General features: G+C 39.8%; 1 protein-coding gene across 3 annotated transcripts in view; it reads right to left on the bottom strand.

Moving 5' to 3' along the window:
* The window catches only part of Ift88 (intraflagellar transport 88), an 88,438-nt gene extending 69,055 nt beyond the window's left edge, over positions 1–19,383 (bottom strand). For all 3 annotated transcript variants that reach the window (XM_028787208.1, XM_028787206.1, XM_028787207.1), the window contains exons 1-8: positions 19,284–19,383; positions 12,960–13,055; positions 7,791–7,853; positions 6,746–6,802; positions 5,461–5,514; positions 4,819–4,882; positions 3,950–4,019; positions 2,739–2,829 (exon numbers count right to left, since the gene is read on the bottom strand). In XM_028787208.1, coding sequence (XP_028643041.1) covers positions 2,739–2,829; positions 3,950–4,019; positions 4,819–4,882; positions 5,461–5,514; positions 6,746–6,802; positions 7,791–7,853; positions 12,960–13,049 — 489 coding nt within the window. In that variant the 5' untranslated portion in view covers positions 13,050–13,055; positions 19,284–19,383. The remainder of the gene's footprint in view (positions 1–2,738; positions 2,830–3,949; positions 4,020–4,818; positions 4,883–5,460; positions 5,515–6,745; positions 6,803–7,790; positions 7,854–12,959; positions 13,056–19,283) is intronic.
* Between the last annotated feature and the right edge of the window lie 209 nt (positions 19,384–19,592).

Below are 19,592 nucleotides of genomic sequence, written 5' to 3'. Positions count from 1 at the left end.
GAGGAGGAGGAGGAGGAGGAGGAGGAAGAGGAGGAAGAAGAGGAGAAGGAGGAGGAGGAGGAGGAGGAGGAGGAGGAGGAGGAGGAGGAGGAGGAGGAGGAGGAGAAGGAGAAGGAGAAGGAGAAGGAGGAGAAGCAACAACAGCAGCAGCAGCAGCAGCAGCCGCCGCCGCCGCCAGGCCTGGTGGCACAATAGTTGTATGGGAGGCTAAGGCAGGAAAATCACAAGGCCAACCTAGGCAACTAAGACTGTCTCAAAATAAAAAGTAAAGACTACTGTGGAAACAGCTCCAGGGTAGAGGGCTTAGCTAGCATGCACAAGGGTGGGGAAGGAAGAGAAGGAAGGAGGAAAGGGAAGGAAGGAGGGAGGGAGGGAGGAAGATGATGTTTCTGTTTAAATGTGGTATTATTTTATATTCTGAGAATGCCTCTTACAGCCTAAGAGACTAGAATTTTTGCTGGACCTCACAGCCAGAGTTAGAGACTTTAAAGTCATTTAACACTTAAGATTGATATGCTGCAGGGCGGTGGTGGCGCACGCCTTTAATCCCAGCACTTGGGAGGCAGAGGCAGGCGGATTTCTGAGTTTGAGAGTTCGAGGCTAGCCTAGTCTACAGAGTGAGTTCCAGGACAGCCAGGGCTATACAGAGAGACCCTGTCTCGAAAAAACCAAACCAAACCAAACCAAAACAAGATTGATATCCTATAGTATACTCAAGCTATTTGTTGAAGAACCTGCCTTTAAAACTGGTTCTCAACCAGTGGGCCCAGAACCCTTTGGAGGTCGGATGACCCTTTCACAGAGGTTGCCTAAGACCATCAAAAAATACAGATATCTATACCATGATTCATAACAATAGCAAAATTACAGTTCTAAAGTAGCAATGAAACTAATTTTATGCTTGGGGGTCCTTACAACACCAGGAACCTTATTAAAGGTTTGCAGCATTAAGAAGGTTGAGGTCCACTGCTTTAGAAGAACAATGTAACAACCTTACTTGCCTCAGATTTCCCTTTTGTAACCTAAGCTAACACATATCTATAATCTTAAATGATGTGATATTCCATGTCCCCATCCAGATAATGCATGTGTATCATGCGAACACAGAAGTTGAAAGCAACTTCCTAAAACCTACCACACAGGTTGCCAGCAACAGTTTATGGACTCTGGTTGATAAACAGTGAGGTTTATAGACAACTGTTTGCTGTCTGGGTCAGTTAGGATCAGCTGCAATCAGTGACTTAATCCCTTGTAAAACTCTGTTAAAGATTTCTGTAATGTACTTCCCCATGTGGTGGTTTCTGTGCTATTCAGTAAATACAGAGTAAAGCCCTTTGGTAAGGACAGACACAGGGTAGACATGAGTTCAGATGCAGGCACAGATTCAGACTCATGCAGCAGAGAGAAGGAGATAGACAGAAGACACAGAAAAAATGAAGCACAGAATTCAAATCTAGATTTGCTCTTGGTTAAATGACTCTAGTGCAGTGGTTCTCAACCTACCTAATGCTTCGACCCTTCAACACAATTCTTCATGCTGTAGTGACCCCCAACCATAAAGTATTTTTTTTGTTGCTACTTCATAATTGCAATTTTGCTACTGTTATGAATTGTAATATAAATATCTGTGTTTTCCAAATAGTTTTAGGTGGCCCCTGTTTAAGGAGTCATGACAGACAGGTTGAGAACCACTACTCTAAGGAGTGTGCTTTTGTTTCTTCCCTTAATGCATTTCTGGTAACTTGGGAGTTAATCACTAATGCATATAATCTGCACATTAAAAAGCAGAGTTGATTTTCTGAAAAGCAGAGTTGATTTCCTGAAAACCAAACCAAGATTTTGTGGTTTACTTAGGAAAAAAAAAAAGGGGTTGGTGAGGTTTCAATGAGAAAACAGAATGTAGGAAGCTGGACATGGTAGCATATGCCTACCCCACCCCCACCCACCCAGCACTCAGAATGTAAAAATGTTTAGGCAGGAGGATCATGAGCTCAAGACACTCTTGGCTATAGTGAGACCCTGTCTCATTAAAAAGGGAAACTAGTCCTCTATAGAACTCAATGTGACTCATGAGTCATGGTAGCTGAGTTTTCAAAGTACTCCATAGAATTGTTTCCACATTAAAAATCAATGCTGGAGCTGGGTAGTGGTACAGCATGCCCTTAATCCCAGCACTCGGGAGGCAGAGGCAGGAGGATCTTTGTGAGTTTGAGGTCAGCCTGGTCTACAGAGTGGGTTCCAGGACAGCCAAGGATAAACAGAGAAACCCTGTCTCAAGAGAAAAAAAAAAAGAAGTTGTGGCTGACATGACAGCACAGGAGTTAAAAACACTTGTGGAGGACTAGGGTGTGGCTCCCAGAAACCACACGGCAGCTCCAACAACCTGTAACTCCTGTTCCAAGGGATCCAACATGCTTTTCTGGTCTTCACAGATACTGCACATGTGATAAACATACACACATACAGGTAAAACATCATACACATGAAATATAAATAAACCTTTAAAAGGTAATGTCAAAAATTGTACAATCATCCAATTGTACTGTAAGACTTTGTAAGACAAAATTCTCAAAATAATTGCCTTACTCAAACCCTAAGGTCAGTCAACAGCAACCCCCCCCCCAAAAAAAAAACAAAACAAAAACAAAAAACCAAACACATGTCTATGCATATTTAAAAGTAGTTACAAACATCTGCACTTATCTTACACTCTGAGTTCTCCTAGTTTAACAACTTACCAGTTTTAAGTCTCCACAACTGTTGGCAATACAGCTTTCTTCCACCAACTCATTTACTTTCTTCTCCAACTGTCTAATCTTTTCTTCTGGACTGTTGAAAAAACAGTGGGTATGATTTAAATCATCCAACCACTATAATCTATATCACAAGTTATCTTTTAACATTGCCTATTAAATGCTATTAAACTTTAAAAATAGATTTCAAATAAGGATATATGTGGAATTGTTTTAAAAAAAACACATTATTAAGCTTAATAATTACATTAGAGAATCATTCATAGTAAACATTAAAATAAAATGAACATTTATTTAGTGTCAAGTGTAATAATCCCACACAGAACTAAATGTGCTGTCCTAACAACTCCACTTACTTCTCATAAAACACTTGATATGAGAACTGTAATTACATTTTTCTGAAAAAATAAATTATATTAGAAAGTTCTGCCAAGATCACAAAACTAGTAAATAATGGAGGCAGATACAGACCAGTCAGGCCCACTGGACCACCGCAGCTCCATCACTGCTCCAGACAGAACTGGCTATTTTTTTGAGATCCTGTGAAAAATGAAAACTTCCCCTATGGCTAGGAAAACTAAAACTCATAAAAGAGATTTAAAATTATTTATGAACATAAAAATGTAGTAAAAAAAATTTCTAAACAAGAGCCAATTTAAAAATTTGGCTCCAGGGCCCCACATAGGCATGGACCTTACTGCCAGACTTGGGCGGCAGAGGAAGCACATCTCTGACTCAGAAGCCAGGCGGTGCACATAAAGCACTTCAGGGCTCCATAGTGAGGCTCTGCCTCAAACATGCATGCATGCACGCACGCATGCGCGCAATTGCCAAAGCAGTCACACTTGAAAATAATGTTAATGTTGCTTTGCTACCATTTTCTTCCAGGGAAATAGTGTAACTCTTAATGCACCCTGATAACTAAATAAACATACCTTTTCAAGATAACATAACATTTATAATCCTGTTTGGCCTTCGAAAGAATCACTACTCATGAAAATCAGACCAATTTCAGTCAACTAACAGTTCAATGAACGTGCATGGCTTCACATGACTATTCCTAGATTTTGAATCCTCTACTAAGTCCAAGAATTGGGAATGAAGATTTATCAGTGTACTGCTCACACAAGCTAATATTATGTATCTAGAAAAAAGAAAAAAAAAACCATACAGCACCAGCATAAGGTCTTGCATACCTGTCTTCATTTTTGGCTTCCAAAGGAGGAGCAGGGCCCCTGGACTGACCAAGGGGGTCAAATGCAGAGCCTGAGACACAATTCAAGAGTTCCAGTTTATGATCCAGCAAAGTTGAAGAGAATCTTGTACACATTAAATTACCATTGATTAAATAGTGTAAGCTCAAAAGTTAAGACAGTTATGACACCTGTACTTATACACTTACTTAATAAATATTGCACAGGAATTGTTAGGATTTTTAACAAGCATGAAACCATAAACAAAACTTACAGATTAACAAACAAAGACAAAATAAATTACTCCCTTAGTATTCACTTTCTTCCTTCAGAGATCTGTATTTCTGTGAACTTTAAAATTATCAAGCATGTCAGGGATAACCTGGCATTAGCTTTATAATTTTTTATTGTTATAAGAAACATTAATTTTTGTTGGTTTTATTTTTAATTATTTAGCTTATGTATTCAAATAATATTTTCACCTCTCATTTTTAGGATCAAGTTCCAACTTACATAAACTATATTTTAGGTGCATGGTTCAACATATTTCAACACATTACACACTGGTGTAACTACCACCCCAAGTGCGCTGTAGCACAGTTCCACCAGCCATTTCCTCTTAGTCATCTATTAGACCAGGCTTTCCATATGTAGCCCAGGCTAGAGAACAGGTGGTACACCTTTCTTAGCCTCACAAGTGCTGGGGTTACAGGTGAGAACCACCACAGCCAGTCTAACCCTTTTCTTTTCTTTCTTAGTGGATTTCTCTAAAATCAAGGTGTGTCTTATAATCAATGGCATGTTTGACTCTATTTAAAATGGAAATGATCTGCATATACAACAATGGGTGAGTGCTGGAGGGACGCACCAACCTCGCAAAGCTGCCTTGGAAAAGCCAGCTGCTCTCACTGCTGTCATTGGTCGAGCAACTCCATCCTTCAAAGAGAAGAATCATTTCAACTTATTCCTGAATAAGAACTATTCCTACTGACAACTCTGCACATAACACATATCCTACTTTAGCCCTGATTTTTAATAACCATCTCCTCATGCCTTACTTCTGTATCTTCATGCAACAACCCAACTCTTTCTCCTTCCCCTGTAAAATTTAAATGCTGGAAATAACAGTTATTCTCTGTTTTTTCTTGGTTTGAAAAGAACAAACTAGTGAGCTTATTTGTCAGCTACTCCTGCACTTCTGGCTGGTCTCCCATATGCCACAAAAGAATCCGTAGACATTGTAAACGGTAGCACAGGAGAGCTGGTTCCAGCTACCCCAGAGGGCAAAGCATCAGTCTATGTTAACTTCAACAGCCTCTCACTTGAGACTGGAGCATACAAATCCAAGAAAGCATACTTCTGAAAATTCAAAACCCAAATGTTAACCCATAATAAGAGGTGTTATTACACAAGTAACAACTTTGTTAGAATTGCTAAAATACAAGAGGAAAAATCTTTGGTAATAAACTCTACGTCACAAGACAGGCACAAATAAACCATAGTAGCAGACAGACCTGAATAGTCCCTGTCATCGGCCTTCCCATTGATGATGTCAGGGATGTCTTGGACTAATAAGCAGAAAAACAAGTTAAACATATTCCTAAAATAGCTGCCTGCAACTTTACAGATAAAACTGTAGGCATCTCTTAAATATTTCTTCTATCTACTCATAAGCACAAACAAAAATTTTCCATTTGTCACCAAATAGTGTGGTATCAATTTAAAAAACTCTTATCAGGAGTAGGCAAATAACAATCCACCTTTGTAAATAGTTTTACTGGACTACAACATCTATCTATACATGGCCTGTGGCTATATTACAAACACTACTGCATGGATAGTTGTGACAAAGACAATTTGATCTGCAAAACTGAAAATACCTGTCCCTTCACTGCTTTTTGCTATGAAGCAAGACCAAATGCAAACACACCCTCAGGCTAATCTAACTCATGTAAAACAGGGCCAAGAAGGCAGATACTTTCGGCCTCTGGGCTCTGAAGCCATGCTGCTGACCTTAGAGTGCATGGTCATAAAGATTTTCAAAGTTACTCCACGTCAGTCTTTCATTCTTCTACCATTTCTTTCTTACTTTATGTAAGCCAAACATATTTAGGAACGTTAAATAAGGCTAAAAGGACTATTACTCTAGGGAGTTTAGAGACTATTTTTCCCAAAGGGTCAATAAGATAAAACCCAGATATATATCCCTGAGACATTTTCTTAAATTTCCTATCTTCATCTATTGAATGGTTAAGTTCTTATAAACACTATTGTGCATATATACCATCTAATTCACTTAGAACTCATGAATGGAATATACATCAGAGTTGGTTATATTATGTAGGAAACAGAAATCAATCAGCAAATAAGAAGGTCTACAAATAGAAAAAGATAATAAGATATAGTTATACACAAATCAAACTTACTGAAATAGCCACAGCTATTGCTCAAATTAAGACTTTTTAATATATAGGTATACATCTGAATTATGAATTGACAAAGCACAAATTATTTAGAACTGTCTTGTATGAACATATATATGTATATATATTATATTTTTCCCCCTTTTGGTTTTTCAAGACAGGGTTTCTCTGTGTAGCCCTGGCTGTCCTGGAACTCACTCTGTAGACCAGGCTGGCCTCAAACTCAGAAATCCACCTGCCTCTGCCTCCCAAGTGCTAGGATTAAAGGCATGCACCACCACTGCCCGGCTGAACTTATATATATTTAAGAAGAAACTTATATATATTTAAGAATATATTAAAAATATTTTAATATTTTAGGCTTAAAAGAACCTACCCCATATCCAGTAGCTATGGGTCTGCTGACTGCTGTGCTTGGTATTTTAGCAGTTACCTTGGGGAGGAAAAAGATTATCCTTAGCATCATGCTACATACTAGAAAATACAAAGAGTCTCATCACTAAAGAAGTATGCTGCAGTCAGTCACCCTCCCCAGGGACGAGAGCACTAACTCTGGCAGTGTTAGGGTGCAGTAAAGGTGACCTATGTGAGCATTCATAAAATAAAGTAGACCATTCAAGAAGGAAGGGACAGCCTTTCAACATCAGAGGGAGGGAAGACGCTGATTCTTACTCTTATACCACACACACAAAATTAACTCAAAATACACTGAAGACAAACTACAAATCTCCTGGGAGAAAATAACAGAAGAAGAACTGACAGCCTTAGCCTTTACAGTGATTTCTAGGACAGGACACCAAAGCCTGACAAACAGAACTGCACTGAGCCAGAAACTTTTGAGAACCAGAGAACACAATCATCTTGTTAGATGAAATCAGCCCACAGAATGGGAGGAAAATCCTTGCAGACCACGGATCTGAACAAGGACAACGCTGAGACTATAATGATGAACCTCAAGAACATTTACAAAGGACAATATGACAGCACCCCTGATCTCACTGTTGGGGGTCTGGTAGTCAGTCCTAGCAGAAGAAACCTGAGAGGGAGCTACCGGAGTGTCAGGGGAGGAAAAGCACGGGAGTCATTTAACTGACAAGAGATGTTTTGTTTGTTTGGCTTGGGTTTGTTTGGGTTTTTGAGACAGGTTTCTTTGTGTAGCCTACGCTGTCCTGGAACTCACTCTCTAGACTCAGAGATCCCCTTGCCTCTGCTTTCTAAATGCTGGGGTTAAAGGCTTGCGTCACCACCATCCAGCTTAACCGTCAAGAGTTTTACATTTGCAAGAGTAGACAATTCTGAAGCTCTGCCTCACAGCAATATAAGTATATTATTAGCATTACTGGGCTATATATCTAAACACATCTACAATGGTAAATTTCATGACATAGTTTCTACAAGCTTATTTATTATAGTTTGCTTACTGGAGGTCTTCTGCCATGACTGGTTCTCACTGCTTGCTGAAATCCTGTGTCATTCTCCAACTCCTAAAGTAAAAAGGCAAATTTATCATTCAAGATACGTACTTCAAAAGTTAAATTCTTCTGGTTCATATTCAAGACCCTCTATAATTCATCTTGCTACAAATACAGATTCCTGTCTTTAAATTCTATACCCTCTAACCCCCAATATCAAGGTCCCTTCTACTCCACTGGAATCTTTGGAAACTTTTTTTTTTGCACAAAGATCTTCCAAGGTAAAAGACTAATTAGTTATGCTGGTGTGTACCTTTGACTTCATACTTCACAGAAAAGTCCTCAGTTTTTATGACTGAGAACCGTGAACTTATTTAACATCATTTAAAGTAACCAGAACCCCTAAAAGAGGGTGATGCCATCACCTGGTTAAACGTCAAATATTCAAGGATATGACTTTTCCTCTTTTCTTCCTGGTGGAGTGAGATTCAAATCTTTCCCTTTCTCGCTTCGCTTACTCTCCACTCTCCCCTCCCTTCCTCTAATATTCCAGATCACACTACTGTCCTGCCTTAGGAAGCTGCAGGACAGAAAGGGCCATATTCTCTACAAGCAAGAAGGCAAAGACTACTAGTCAAGGAAGGATGTGCATGTTCCTGAGCTACCTGGCAGCCTGTCTCACCAACTGCCCATCTTCTAAGCGGCAATCACTTTCTGTCTCTGGACTAACTTCAGATATACCAGACACTACCCTCACTCTTGCTTTTGATCTATTTTAGTCTGCTTCCTGAAAAACACATGTGCTGCATGGTTTGGAAGTGGCTTCTACCTTAGAGGTCTCAGGATAGAGGCTCAGCCCTCAGTGTGGTGGCACAGACAATGTGGAGGTTGCTGTGCTTAGACATAACCATGCTGGTCCTAGGAGAATAGGATGTTGGCAGAGTAAGACTGACTCCACTATGGCTGTCTATCTCACCGTGGGATCTATTTCTCTTGTAGAAACTTCCGCATCATGCGGCATTACCATACCAATGGCAATATAGCCAAGAAATATTTATGTTAACTAAGAAATGGTAATTAAATGTGATATTGAGTTGATACAATTGTTCATTCTTAGATATTCAGCCTCAAAACTGTTAGCTAAGTATTTCTTTCTTCTACATGGTTCCCAGACTCAGATATTTTGTTATAAAACACTTTAAATAAATAAATAAATAAATAAATAAATAAATGCAGGCCAATGTATATAAAATAATCACTATCAATTAACAAAAAAAACCCCAAAACCTATAGATAATCAAAACTAAATATCTATATAACCAGAATTATATACATGAACTTCTCATAGTTATAATTTCACATCAAATATACAAAATTAAATGTATATTAAACTCTTAGCCATAAAAACTGGGAACTTTTATGTGAGGAATAAAGTCAAAGGCAACCACTACCATAATTGATGCTTCTACTTTGATAGATCTTTTGACAAAAAGATGTCTCTTGAGATCCCTAAACCAGTAGTAAAAATTGGTTAACCAAGAAATCTAACTAAACCACAAGATAAAAAAAAAAAAAGCTCAATCAATACTCCAATTACAAACAACAAATACTACTCTTAACTTTCTCTTTCTGCCTTAATTAGTAACTTGCATATGAATATCTTATGCAAATTTCAAGTGAGTTACTTATATACTGAAATATTTCTTTCATAGCTTTAGTTAGTATGGAAGAAATCCACATATAAGTCAAATGTCATTTTGCTAGGTAATTTGTTTAGGAGTCTCATATTCTTGTTTCCAATTGAGTCATGAAGATACACTATGACAACCTGTAAAAGTAGACAACTTCTGGTTCTTTAAAATTAGTAATTTTAAGATTCATTAATTCTACTCTGTAACTTTATCTTAAAGGAGTTTAATCAAAATGCAGAAATTATTCACAAATAAAATTTTATTGCCAGGTGGTGGTGGCGCACGCCTTTAATCCCAGCACTTGGGAGGATGAGACAGGCAGATTTCTGAGTTCGAGAGTTCGAGGCCAGCCTGGTCTACAGAGTGAGTTCCAGGACAGCCAGGGCTACACAGAGGAAACCTGCCTTGAAAAACCAAAAAAAAAAAAAAAAAAAAAAATTTTTTTATTGTAATGTTATTTACAATAGTAGAAACCTTGTGGGGAGAAATCTACAACAGAAAATGTGTCTAAACAAATGACCATTTTCAGTTATGTAGCCATAAAATTCTATTTATACATGTAGCATCATGACATGATGTTGTTAAATGGGAAAAAAACAAAATTGCCAACCCCAAATATGATAAAAAAATTGTATACATATGCAGAAATAAAAGACAATAAAATATTAATAGTAATTATATCTTTTATGTTGGGGGATGGGATTTTTTGAGACAAGGTTTCAATATGTAGTGCCAATTGGCCTCCAAACCATGATCTTCCTGCCTCAGCCTCCTAAGTGCAAAGATTACAGGTGAACACTATACTATCTGTCTCACATCTGGTTGTTTCTGAATGACAGTCATCAGCAAACTTGTTTTCAACAATGGGCATGTACCATTTGGTTTTGGTGGTTTCTGAAGGTTGAACTCAGGGTAGAGAAGCATGTTATTACCTTTATACTGGGAGAAAAGGGAGGTTTCAATGTGTTTGTTTGTTTTAATACTAACTTTAGAAACTGCTTGCAACTCAAATATTTTAATTAAAGCTGAATAATTCTATCTGCATACATGTGTGTTTGTATACCAGAGGGAAACAACTGCCTATATTAAAGGACAAGAGAATATAACAAAATACTAGGTTGTAATACAGAGGAGATAATCTTTAGGTCACTGCATCTGCTATTTTATTATTATAATTATTCCACTGTTACAGTTTGTTAGTTTATTATTTATTTTCTCCAGTTTCCTATAGTTTCCTACTTTTCTGTGAGTGCTAAGGTTACAGGCATGTGAACATACAACTACTGTCCTTATAATGATCAGTATCAGAGATTTACAAATAAGCCATGCCTATTTGCCTTCTTGCTTTCTTTCTTCATGTCAAATTCACAGACAGCTACATTATATGCCTCCTCCCCCCAAAAAATTCCAGAAAGCCAAATGGAAACTCTAGAACAGAATGTGAATTCCTACAAACACTAGTATTTTATTCTTGTATGCAACTAAATTAACCACATCTTCTTTTTGCTTTGCTTTGCTTTTTCCTTTTTCCTTTTTCCTCTTTTCCTCTTTTCCTCTTTTCCTCTTTTCCTCTTTCCTCTCCTTTCCTCTCCTTTTTCCTCTCCTTTTTCCTCTCCTTTTTCCTCTCCTTTTTCCTTTCCTTTCCTTTCCTTTGCTTTCCTTTGCTTTCCTTTGCTTTGCTTTCCTTTGCTTTCCTTTGCTTTCCTTTGCTTTCCTTTGCTTTCCTTTGCTTTCCTTTGCTTTCCTTTGCTTTTGTTTTTGTTTTTGAGACAGGTTCTCACTATACAGCCCTTGCTGTTCTGGAACTCCTATACAGACCAGGCTCGAACTCACAGATATCTGCTTGCTTCTGCCTCTCAAGTGTTGGCATTAAAGGTGTGCACCACTGTGCCGTGCAAATCAGCTGGCTCTGCCTCCTGAGTGCTGGATTAAAGGTGTGCACATCACTGCCCAACTGTGCTTTCATTCTTTGCCCGTATTAGGTTAAAATAACTTTTATAAAGTTTTCTGTTTTGTTTTGACAAAATTCAGAAACCAAAACTACCAAAACAGATGTGAATGGGTGACAATACCTTAATTTGTCTTGGTAGTAATTTTATCTTTGTAATTATTGTAACATTAAACATTAAATAGATTAACTTACCTAAGTGGGAATTCATGAAAAAGAAAACCTAATACACAGTATGATCCTATGTTACCCAAAAGTATATTTGTTAAGGCCAGCATTTAAGTTAGTCTTCAAGGTCTCTATGACTGTAATTTTCCTCTATGCTCATTTCTGTTTCCCAATTTCTCTATAAAATAACAAGAGAACAATGACTACAAGGCAGGTAAAAATTAGAGCACTACGAAGGTGGTCTCGACTCTAAGATCCTTGAAGACCATGCTGGAGGCTGAAGCTAAGGCCTTGTGCATGCTAGGAAAACACTGCAGCAACTGAGCAGCGTTCCCAGCCCGACCCAGGTCAGATGTATGTCAACATCCCCCAAAGAAGAGAGTAGAGACTGGAAAAGAAAAAACAAACTGAGGCTAGTGAGGTGGCTCAGTGGTTAAGAGGACTTGCTGCTCTTGTAGAGGTCCTGAGTTTGGTTCCTAGTGCCTTGGCTCTTAACTGTTTGTAGCTCCAGTTCCAGAGGATCTGATACCCTCTTCTGACATTTGCAGGCACCAGGTATACACATGGTACACATAAATACATACAGGCAAAACATTCATATACATAAAACAAAAAATTTAAATATTTTAAAAATGTTTTAAATAAACAAAACCAAATCTGATCTTCAGTATCTTCAGGTTATCTAAGTCCTTACTTAAGCCTTAGCTGTGCTGAAGAGTCCAGGGACATAGCTGTCCTATTCTCTTAGTCTTTCTCATGAGCTCCCTTCTGCTGCAGCTACGGTCACTGGTAGGAAAAATGAGGTTCTTCAATAATTAGTTTTCTAGTTTTTTTTTTTTTTTTTAAAAGAATGTTCTTTTTTTTAATGGCAAACCTTTTTGTTTTTTTTTTTAATTTTTATTTATTTATTATATGTGAGTACACTGTAGCTGTCTTCAGACACCCCACAAGAGGGCATCAGATATCATTACAGATGGTTGTTAGCCACCATGTGGTTGCTGGGATTTGAACTCATGACCTCTGGAGGAGCAGTCAGTGCTCTTAACCACTGAGCCATCTCTCCAGCCCAGTTTTCTAGTTTTTAAGACTTTACTTAGTCATGCCAGGCAGTGGTGGCACACACTTTTAATCCCAGCACTTGGGAGGCAGAGGCAGGTGGATTTCTGAGTCCGAGGCCAGCCTGGTCTACAGAGTGAGTTCCAGGACAGCCAGGGCTACACAGAGAAACCCCAGTCTCAAAAAACAAACAAACAAACAAAAAAAGATCTTACTTAGTCTGAAGGATATAAAAGCAAAAAACCCACTTAAACCAAAGTCCTCATGAATCAGCTGAACTGGTTAACAAAAGACCACTGTGAACAATGTTTTTACCTCAGTATCATAGGCTGGATTGTAGTCATTGAAACCAGAGTAAAGGTCGTCTTCATCTGTTTCTGGTGCCAGATGAACATTTTCCATCATTTGTACCTGTTAAAAAATCAGCAATATAAAAATGTTCCTGATATAAGAATGTATTTTTCTGATGCTAGGAATTGAATCCAGAGCCTCAAGCATGCTACAAATCACATCCAGGCCTAAGAAATAATTATTAGTTCAAACAAAGAATTCTTCAAATTCATTCATATTTTTCTAGAATCCCTTTTCCAAATTCTCTAAACTGTTAAAACATATCTCTACCACCCTCATTCACACTTGTTCCACATCTTTTATGTACGTTACAGACAACAAGAGGGGTACAATTGTCTACCCTTGATTTTCAGAGGTTAACATTAAGTACAGAAAAACTGCAATGATCAATTACAATGTATGGCAAAACCCATTATACCCCCAGCAATTATAAAGACCAACAACACACAAGGTCAGCAAGGAAGGAGGGCAACCAGAATACCTACACATCATTAGTGGGAGCATAAAATGTTACAACTTTGGAAAAAGGTTTGCTGTTTCATCCTATTAACCTTTTATGACCTAGAAATTCTATTCTATTTTTTTTGTGTGTGAGAAAAATGAAAACATATGTGTACCAAAATATTAACGTAAAAGCATTTATAGCAGCATGTTAGTCCTAAGAGCCCCAAAATGGTCAGAGCACGTGCCCTGGATGGAGTACTGTCACAACGAGAATATGCACAGCAAGGAGTATGGACTAGACACTGTGCTGAAAGAAGCCTTATAGAAAACAGCACACTGGGCATCACTTCACCTCTGTGAAGTTGCAGAAGAGGCAAAGCCAAGCTATACAAGACAACAAAACAATGGCTGCTTCTTGGGGCTGAGTAGTAGAGTGAAATTATGGAATGATGATAAATGTTCCATTTGGGTCGTACTGGCATACAAGGTGAAAGCTCAGCAAGAGATATAACTCCATGGTAGAGCGCACACACACACACACACACACGCACACACACGCACACACACGCACACACACGCACACACACGCACACACACGCACACACACGCACACACACACACGCACAGTCAATACAAAGTGGAATAAAAGGAGAGGTGTGTGGTTACCACAAACACACACTGTAACTGTACTAACTATGTTGATATCTAGAAAAGGGTCCCAGAGTGCTGCTGAAATCAAGTCAGTATTTTAGGGAATCTGGGAGTGGTGGTGGGGAAGGTAGTTTGTCAAGAAATGTAGCACTGAACTGCAATGTCTGTCTAACTTGCATCTTAGGTGTGCTAGTAAATTCCAAAGAAAATTCCATTTACTCTTTTTGTTTGGAATAATACCAAGTTTATGTGGTTTCTCAGAACCTTTTGCATAGTAAAATAGTGCTCTGAGGATTTATATACTATAAACCACACCCCCTACCCTTCACCCACTCCACCCCCACCATTTTAAATTGTATTTGCTTTCATTTTCTGCAGATTTCTCCTGTAAGTTTCTGCTTCACCAGTTTCTCCTGTGATCTTTTTTCCTATGTGGCCTCTTCTGCTAGCTTAGGAATATTGTTTTGTTTTTGTTCTTGTTTTTTTCCAGTGAAGATCACTTCAATGTGGCAGGGAGCTCAGGCATGGGTTAACCCACCTCTAAAAGCCCAGCAGTGCACCTTGGGGGCTTTACCTGTATCTGACTAATAACCAGAGAATCTACATTTATACCTCAGTTCAGGGGCCAGTAAAGTGGCTCAGCAGATAAAGATGCTTGCTGGTGATCTGAGTTCTAACCCCAGAACCCATGACAGGGTGACTGGAGGGAACAGACTTCTCAAAGCTGCCCTTTGACCACCACAGGTGCTCTTGGCATGTACTCACCACTTACCCTTACCATGCACACACAATAATAAACAAACACACTCTTTGGTTCAGCATTGTTTTGCCTTCTCTAACATGTGAAATAAAAATTCAGCACTCCTTTTGGGCCACGAGTGTGGTGTCAAGCCCACTGTTTGACCTAGGCACAGCTACTAAATCTACCATTTCCCCCAGAGTGCTGCAAACTGCTTCTTTAAACTGACATCTTCCAATTACTTGATGGCTATTTTTGTTTTTATTTGATATGCCTACATTTGGTGACCTTGTCAGTTTCACAAGTGATTTGTAGTTGTTGTTTGCTTTGGGGAGTTGTTTTTTGTTTGTTTATTTTGTTAGTTTTTTGAGACAAGGTCTTACTATATAGCCCTGGCTAGCCTGGAACTACTTATATACACCAGGCTGGCATCCAACTTGCCAAGATCTGCCTGCTCTGTCTCCCTAGCGCTCATATTAAAGGCATATGCTACCATGCCCAGTAGAACACTGAGAGTTGAACCTCTTGGCTTGCATAGTTGTGTAGCATTTCTGGGTCAATATGTTAGTGAACCATGTCCACTATTTACTCCAGTTCTTTAAAACAGTGGTTCTCAATGTTGTGACCCTTTAATACAGTTGTTTATGTTTTGATCAACCCTAACCATACAATTATTTTCATTGACACTTCATAACTGTAATTTTGCTACTGTTATGAATTATAATGTAAATATCTGATAATTTTCTGATGGTCTCAGGTGACCCCTGTAAAAGGGTCATTTGATGGCAAAGGGGTCATGACCTACAGCTTGAGGACCATTGTCGTAAAAAGATCAAGACTCTTCCTTTCCAACTATCATTCGGGGCTTGGTGGCACTCTAAGGAAGTAGATGCAAAGGGTTCAGAAATTCAAAGTCAGCCTCAGCTACACAGCAAGTTAGCAGCCAGCACAGGCCTCAATAAATGATGTGTATTATTCATTGGGTTTCAGTATATTCAAATGATGTACAACCATCACATTTTCTTCATCCTATAAAAACAAGAACCTGAGGCTCTTTAGCAGTTACTCCACATCCCTCCTTTTCCCCAAGCCCCCTAAAGCCACTAAATGACTTCCTGCCTCTGTACACTAGCCAAGATTTCATGTGCACAAAACCATGCAGCATGTGGCATTTATGCCTGGCTTCCTTCATTGAGCATGTTTTCTGGGTTCGTGATGCAGTTTCATTATACTGCATTCTTTTTCATGGATGAATAATAAAATTACAACATTTGGCTTTTTTGTTCTTTAAGAGATGAATATTGAGTTGTCTCTACTCAGGCTTTTATAAATAACCCTCTTATAAATGTTTTTTTTTATTATTATTTTGTTTTTCGAGACAGGGTTTCTCTGTATAGCCCTGGCTGTCCTGGAACTCACTCTGTAGACCAGGCTGGTCTCGAACTCAGAAATCCGCCTGCCTCTGCCTCCCAAGTGTTGGGATTAAAGGCGTGCGCCACCACTGCCCAGCCTATAAATGTTTTATATGCAGATTTTTACCTGAATGTTTTCTTTTTAAAATGTATGTGTCTGTCTTGGGAGCTGGCCAACATGGGTACTGGGAACTTAAAGACCTCTAGAAAAGCAGCAAATGCTTTTAACTGCTGAGCCACGTTTCTAGCCAGAGGTAAGTGTATGCTCAATTCTACTGGGTATATACTTAGTATGAAATGTCTGGGTCAAACAGGAACTCTGTGTTAGCTTCTGGAACAGCTGCCTGTTTTCTAAGCAGAGTGATAAATTTTACACCATCCTAATCAATGCTCCTTGAGATGTTAGTCATTCCCTTTTCCAGTGTATTCACACTGTATAGGCTACCTGCCCATTAGTCACATAGCAGTTATCTCCAGTACCAGGTTAACTGCTCTGATGTCACAGTCCCCGTTATCTTGCTAATCACTGGATAAGAACAGAGATATTGGCAACCAAGCATGTCAAAGAGAAGCCATAAAGTATCTCCTTTAAGCATCAACTCACTTTATTACATCCCAAGCACTGGGAAAACAGGACAGAAAAAAAAAAAAGGTTAGAGCAACAAACCATATTTATATTACTTCCATCTCAATATAGCATTATAAATATTTTTCCTGCCGGGCGGTGGTGGTGCACGCCTTTAATCCCAGCACTTGGGAGGTAGAGGCAGGCAGATTTCTGAGTTCGAGGCCAGCCTGGTCTACAGAGTGAGTTCCAGGACAGCCAGGGCTACACAGAGAAACCCTGTCTTGAAAAAATACAAAAACAAACACATAAATAAATACTTTTCCTTTACTATTACTATTAATCTCTTATAGTGCCTTTTATAGCTTAAATTTTATCATCGATATATATGTATATGAAAAATACACTGTAAGAAGGGTTAAGGTTTTAAACTTCCCCTAGGGGTTTTGACTATATCCCTCTGCTACTCAGTGGCTCTCAAACTTGAGCCTGAGTCAGAAGCTTAAAGCTTTCATTTCAGCTCCTCAGCAATCAGTGCTTCTGATTCAGAAAATCTTAAGTTAAGGAGATCCCTTGATCCCTCAGAAAGTAAATTTATTGGGATTTCTTCTGGGGGGAGGGGTTGTTTTGTTTCTGAGACAGGGTCTTGTGTGACCTAGACTGGCGTTGAACTCACCATGTAGACAAGGCTAGCCTTGAACTGCCTCCTGCTTCTACACCCCAAGTGCTGGGATGACACCTATGAGTTAGTCTGCCCTGGCAGGATGGGAATTCCTTTCTATGGATATGACAAGTTCGTTCTCTCTCTCTCTCTCTCTCTCTCTCTCTCTCTCTCTCTCTCTCTCTCTCTCCCTCCCTCTCTCTCTCTCTCTCTCTCTCTCTGTACAGGTGTAAATGTGTGCATGTGGAAACAGAGGTCATCCTCTTTGCCTGCCTTGTTTTTTGAGACCAGACCAGCCCCTGGGACCTGGAGCTCAATGCAGCCAAGCTAGATGACCAGTGAGCAGCACAAATCCTCCTGCTGTCAATCAGCCACCACACCAGGTTAAGTGGAAACAAGGGACCAACTCAGGCCCTTGCAGCAAGCACTTTACCAACTGAGCCATCTCCACAACCCTAAAATGTTGATTAACAAGTTCCCAAATGATGCTGTAGCTGCTGCTCTGGGGATCATGCTTTCAAATCATATGCTGAAACCTACTTACAAACGCTTCTGGTGTCACTTTAGTTTATTCATAAGATACTGAAACAGGCCGGGCGGTGGTGGCGCACGCCTTTAATCCCAGCACTTGGGAGGCAGAGGCAGGTGGATTTCTGAGTCTGAAAGTTCGAGGCTAGCCTGGTCTACAGAGTGAGTTCCAGGACAGCCAGGGCTACACAGAGAAACCCTGTCTCGAAAAACCAAAACCAAAAAAAAAAAAAAAAAAAAAAAGATATTGAAACAATCAGCTTTTAGAACTAGACCTTCCTTCTGGCTCTTAACTAGATTTACACACACACACACTCTTTGGGAGACATTATAGACAGCTAAACAGACCAATAGTGAAATACACAAAATTTTAAAGATGTGGAAAACAAGACTAGGAAATATTAAATGAATTAATTACGCTTTACTAACACCTATGAGTGGCTAAGAAATACAGTTCAGGATTTCTATATTCTCCAAGGTGTTTAAAAAATAATTTGGGATGCTGTCATTTCAATATTGCCAGTGAAACTATTTTACATGAGAAAGTCCTTTCTTTTTATATACTTCTACCTTGCACACTCAAAATGCCTACAGTAGTTTCTACAAAGTTCCCAACCAGAGTTGAAAAAGGAAAAGTGAAATTTTAGGTTTGGGAAAACAGTAGCGTCAGCCAGATTTCTTTTATCTGTGCAACCATGGATTCCACCAACTAGAAACTGAAAACATTTTGGGGGGAAATTTTATCTTTACTGATGCACAGGCTCCTCCCCCCCTTTTCATTTATTCCCTGAACAAATCGACATAACAATCAATTACATAGCACTAAATAGTCTAAGATAACAAAATGGGAAAATGGCTTAGATACAATGCAAATATCATCATCTTATGTATGGGAAATTTGGTATCCAGGGAAAGTGGGTATCCTAGAACCAACCCCCAGGATATATGTTTTTATCTTTGTCAGACTGCTTTATTCATTCTTTCCTCTACTTTTGCCTTTACTCCCGATTACTAGGTAATAACAAAGCTTCCGTAACCCACTGTGAAACTCTAAAAGTCTATCGTCAAGCCGTGTGACTTTGGCCCGGGTTGCCTCGCCAAGTGCAGCGAGGAAGTGCAGCTTCTGAATAGGAGCACCAACAAAGTGTTGGCTTCCGAAGCGCATTCGCCAGAGCCAGGCTTGGGCCCCGCCAGCCCGCCTGCCCTCGCGACCTCGCCGCCGCTCACGCACCGGGCAGGTAGAGGGCAGCAGGGAGGGTGGCCGCGAGAGACCCGGCCCTTCTCCTACCTCGCGCCGAGGGGGAGCGGGCTGACCACGAGTGGGCCGAGGGAAGAAGCGACGCCTAAGCCTCGGCAGGCCAGAGCTGGACGCCCAGCCGTTGCCAGGCGCAACTCCAAGCCAAGGAAGTCGCTCCCACAGGCCTCCGCGCCGCGTGGGCGAGGCCGGAAGCCCGGGACCGGAAGTGCGGGGCTGCTGGAACCTGCGGGCTGCCGACGGCCGAGTGATTCCGGAGGTTGGCTTGGTATTAATGTTGGTCTAGGAGATGCTACATGCGTGGGAGTGATCACAAGAAGGAAACCAAGGTCTAGTGAACCC

The sequence above is a fragment of the Grammomys surdaster genome, unplaced genomic scaffold (genome assembly GCF_004785775.1).
Source record: "Grammomys surdaster isolate TR1022 unplaced genomic scaffold, NIH_TR_1.0 125617, whole genome shotgun sequence".
Lineage (NCBI taxonomy): Eukaryota > Metazoa > Chordata > Mammalia > Rodentia > Muridae > Grammomys > Grammomys surdaster.
Note: the sequence above shows the minus strand (reverse complement) of the source record. Positions and strands in the feature narration are given on the sequence as shown.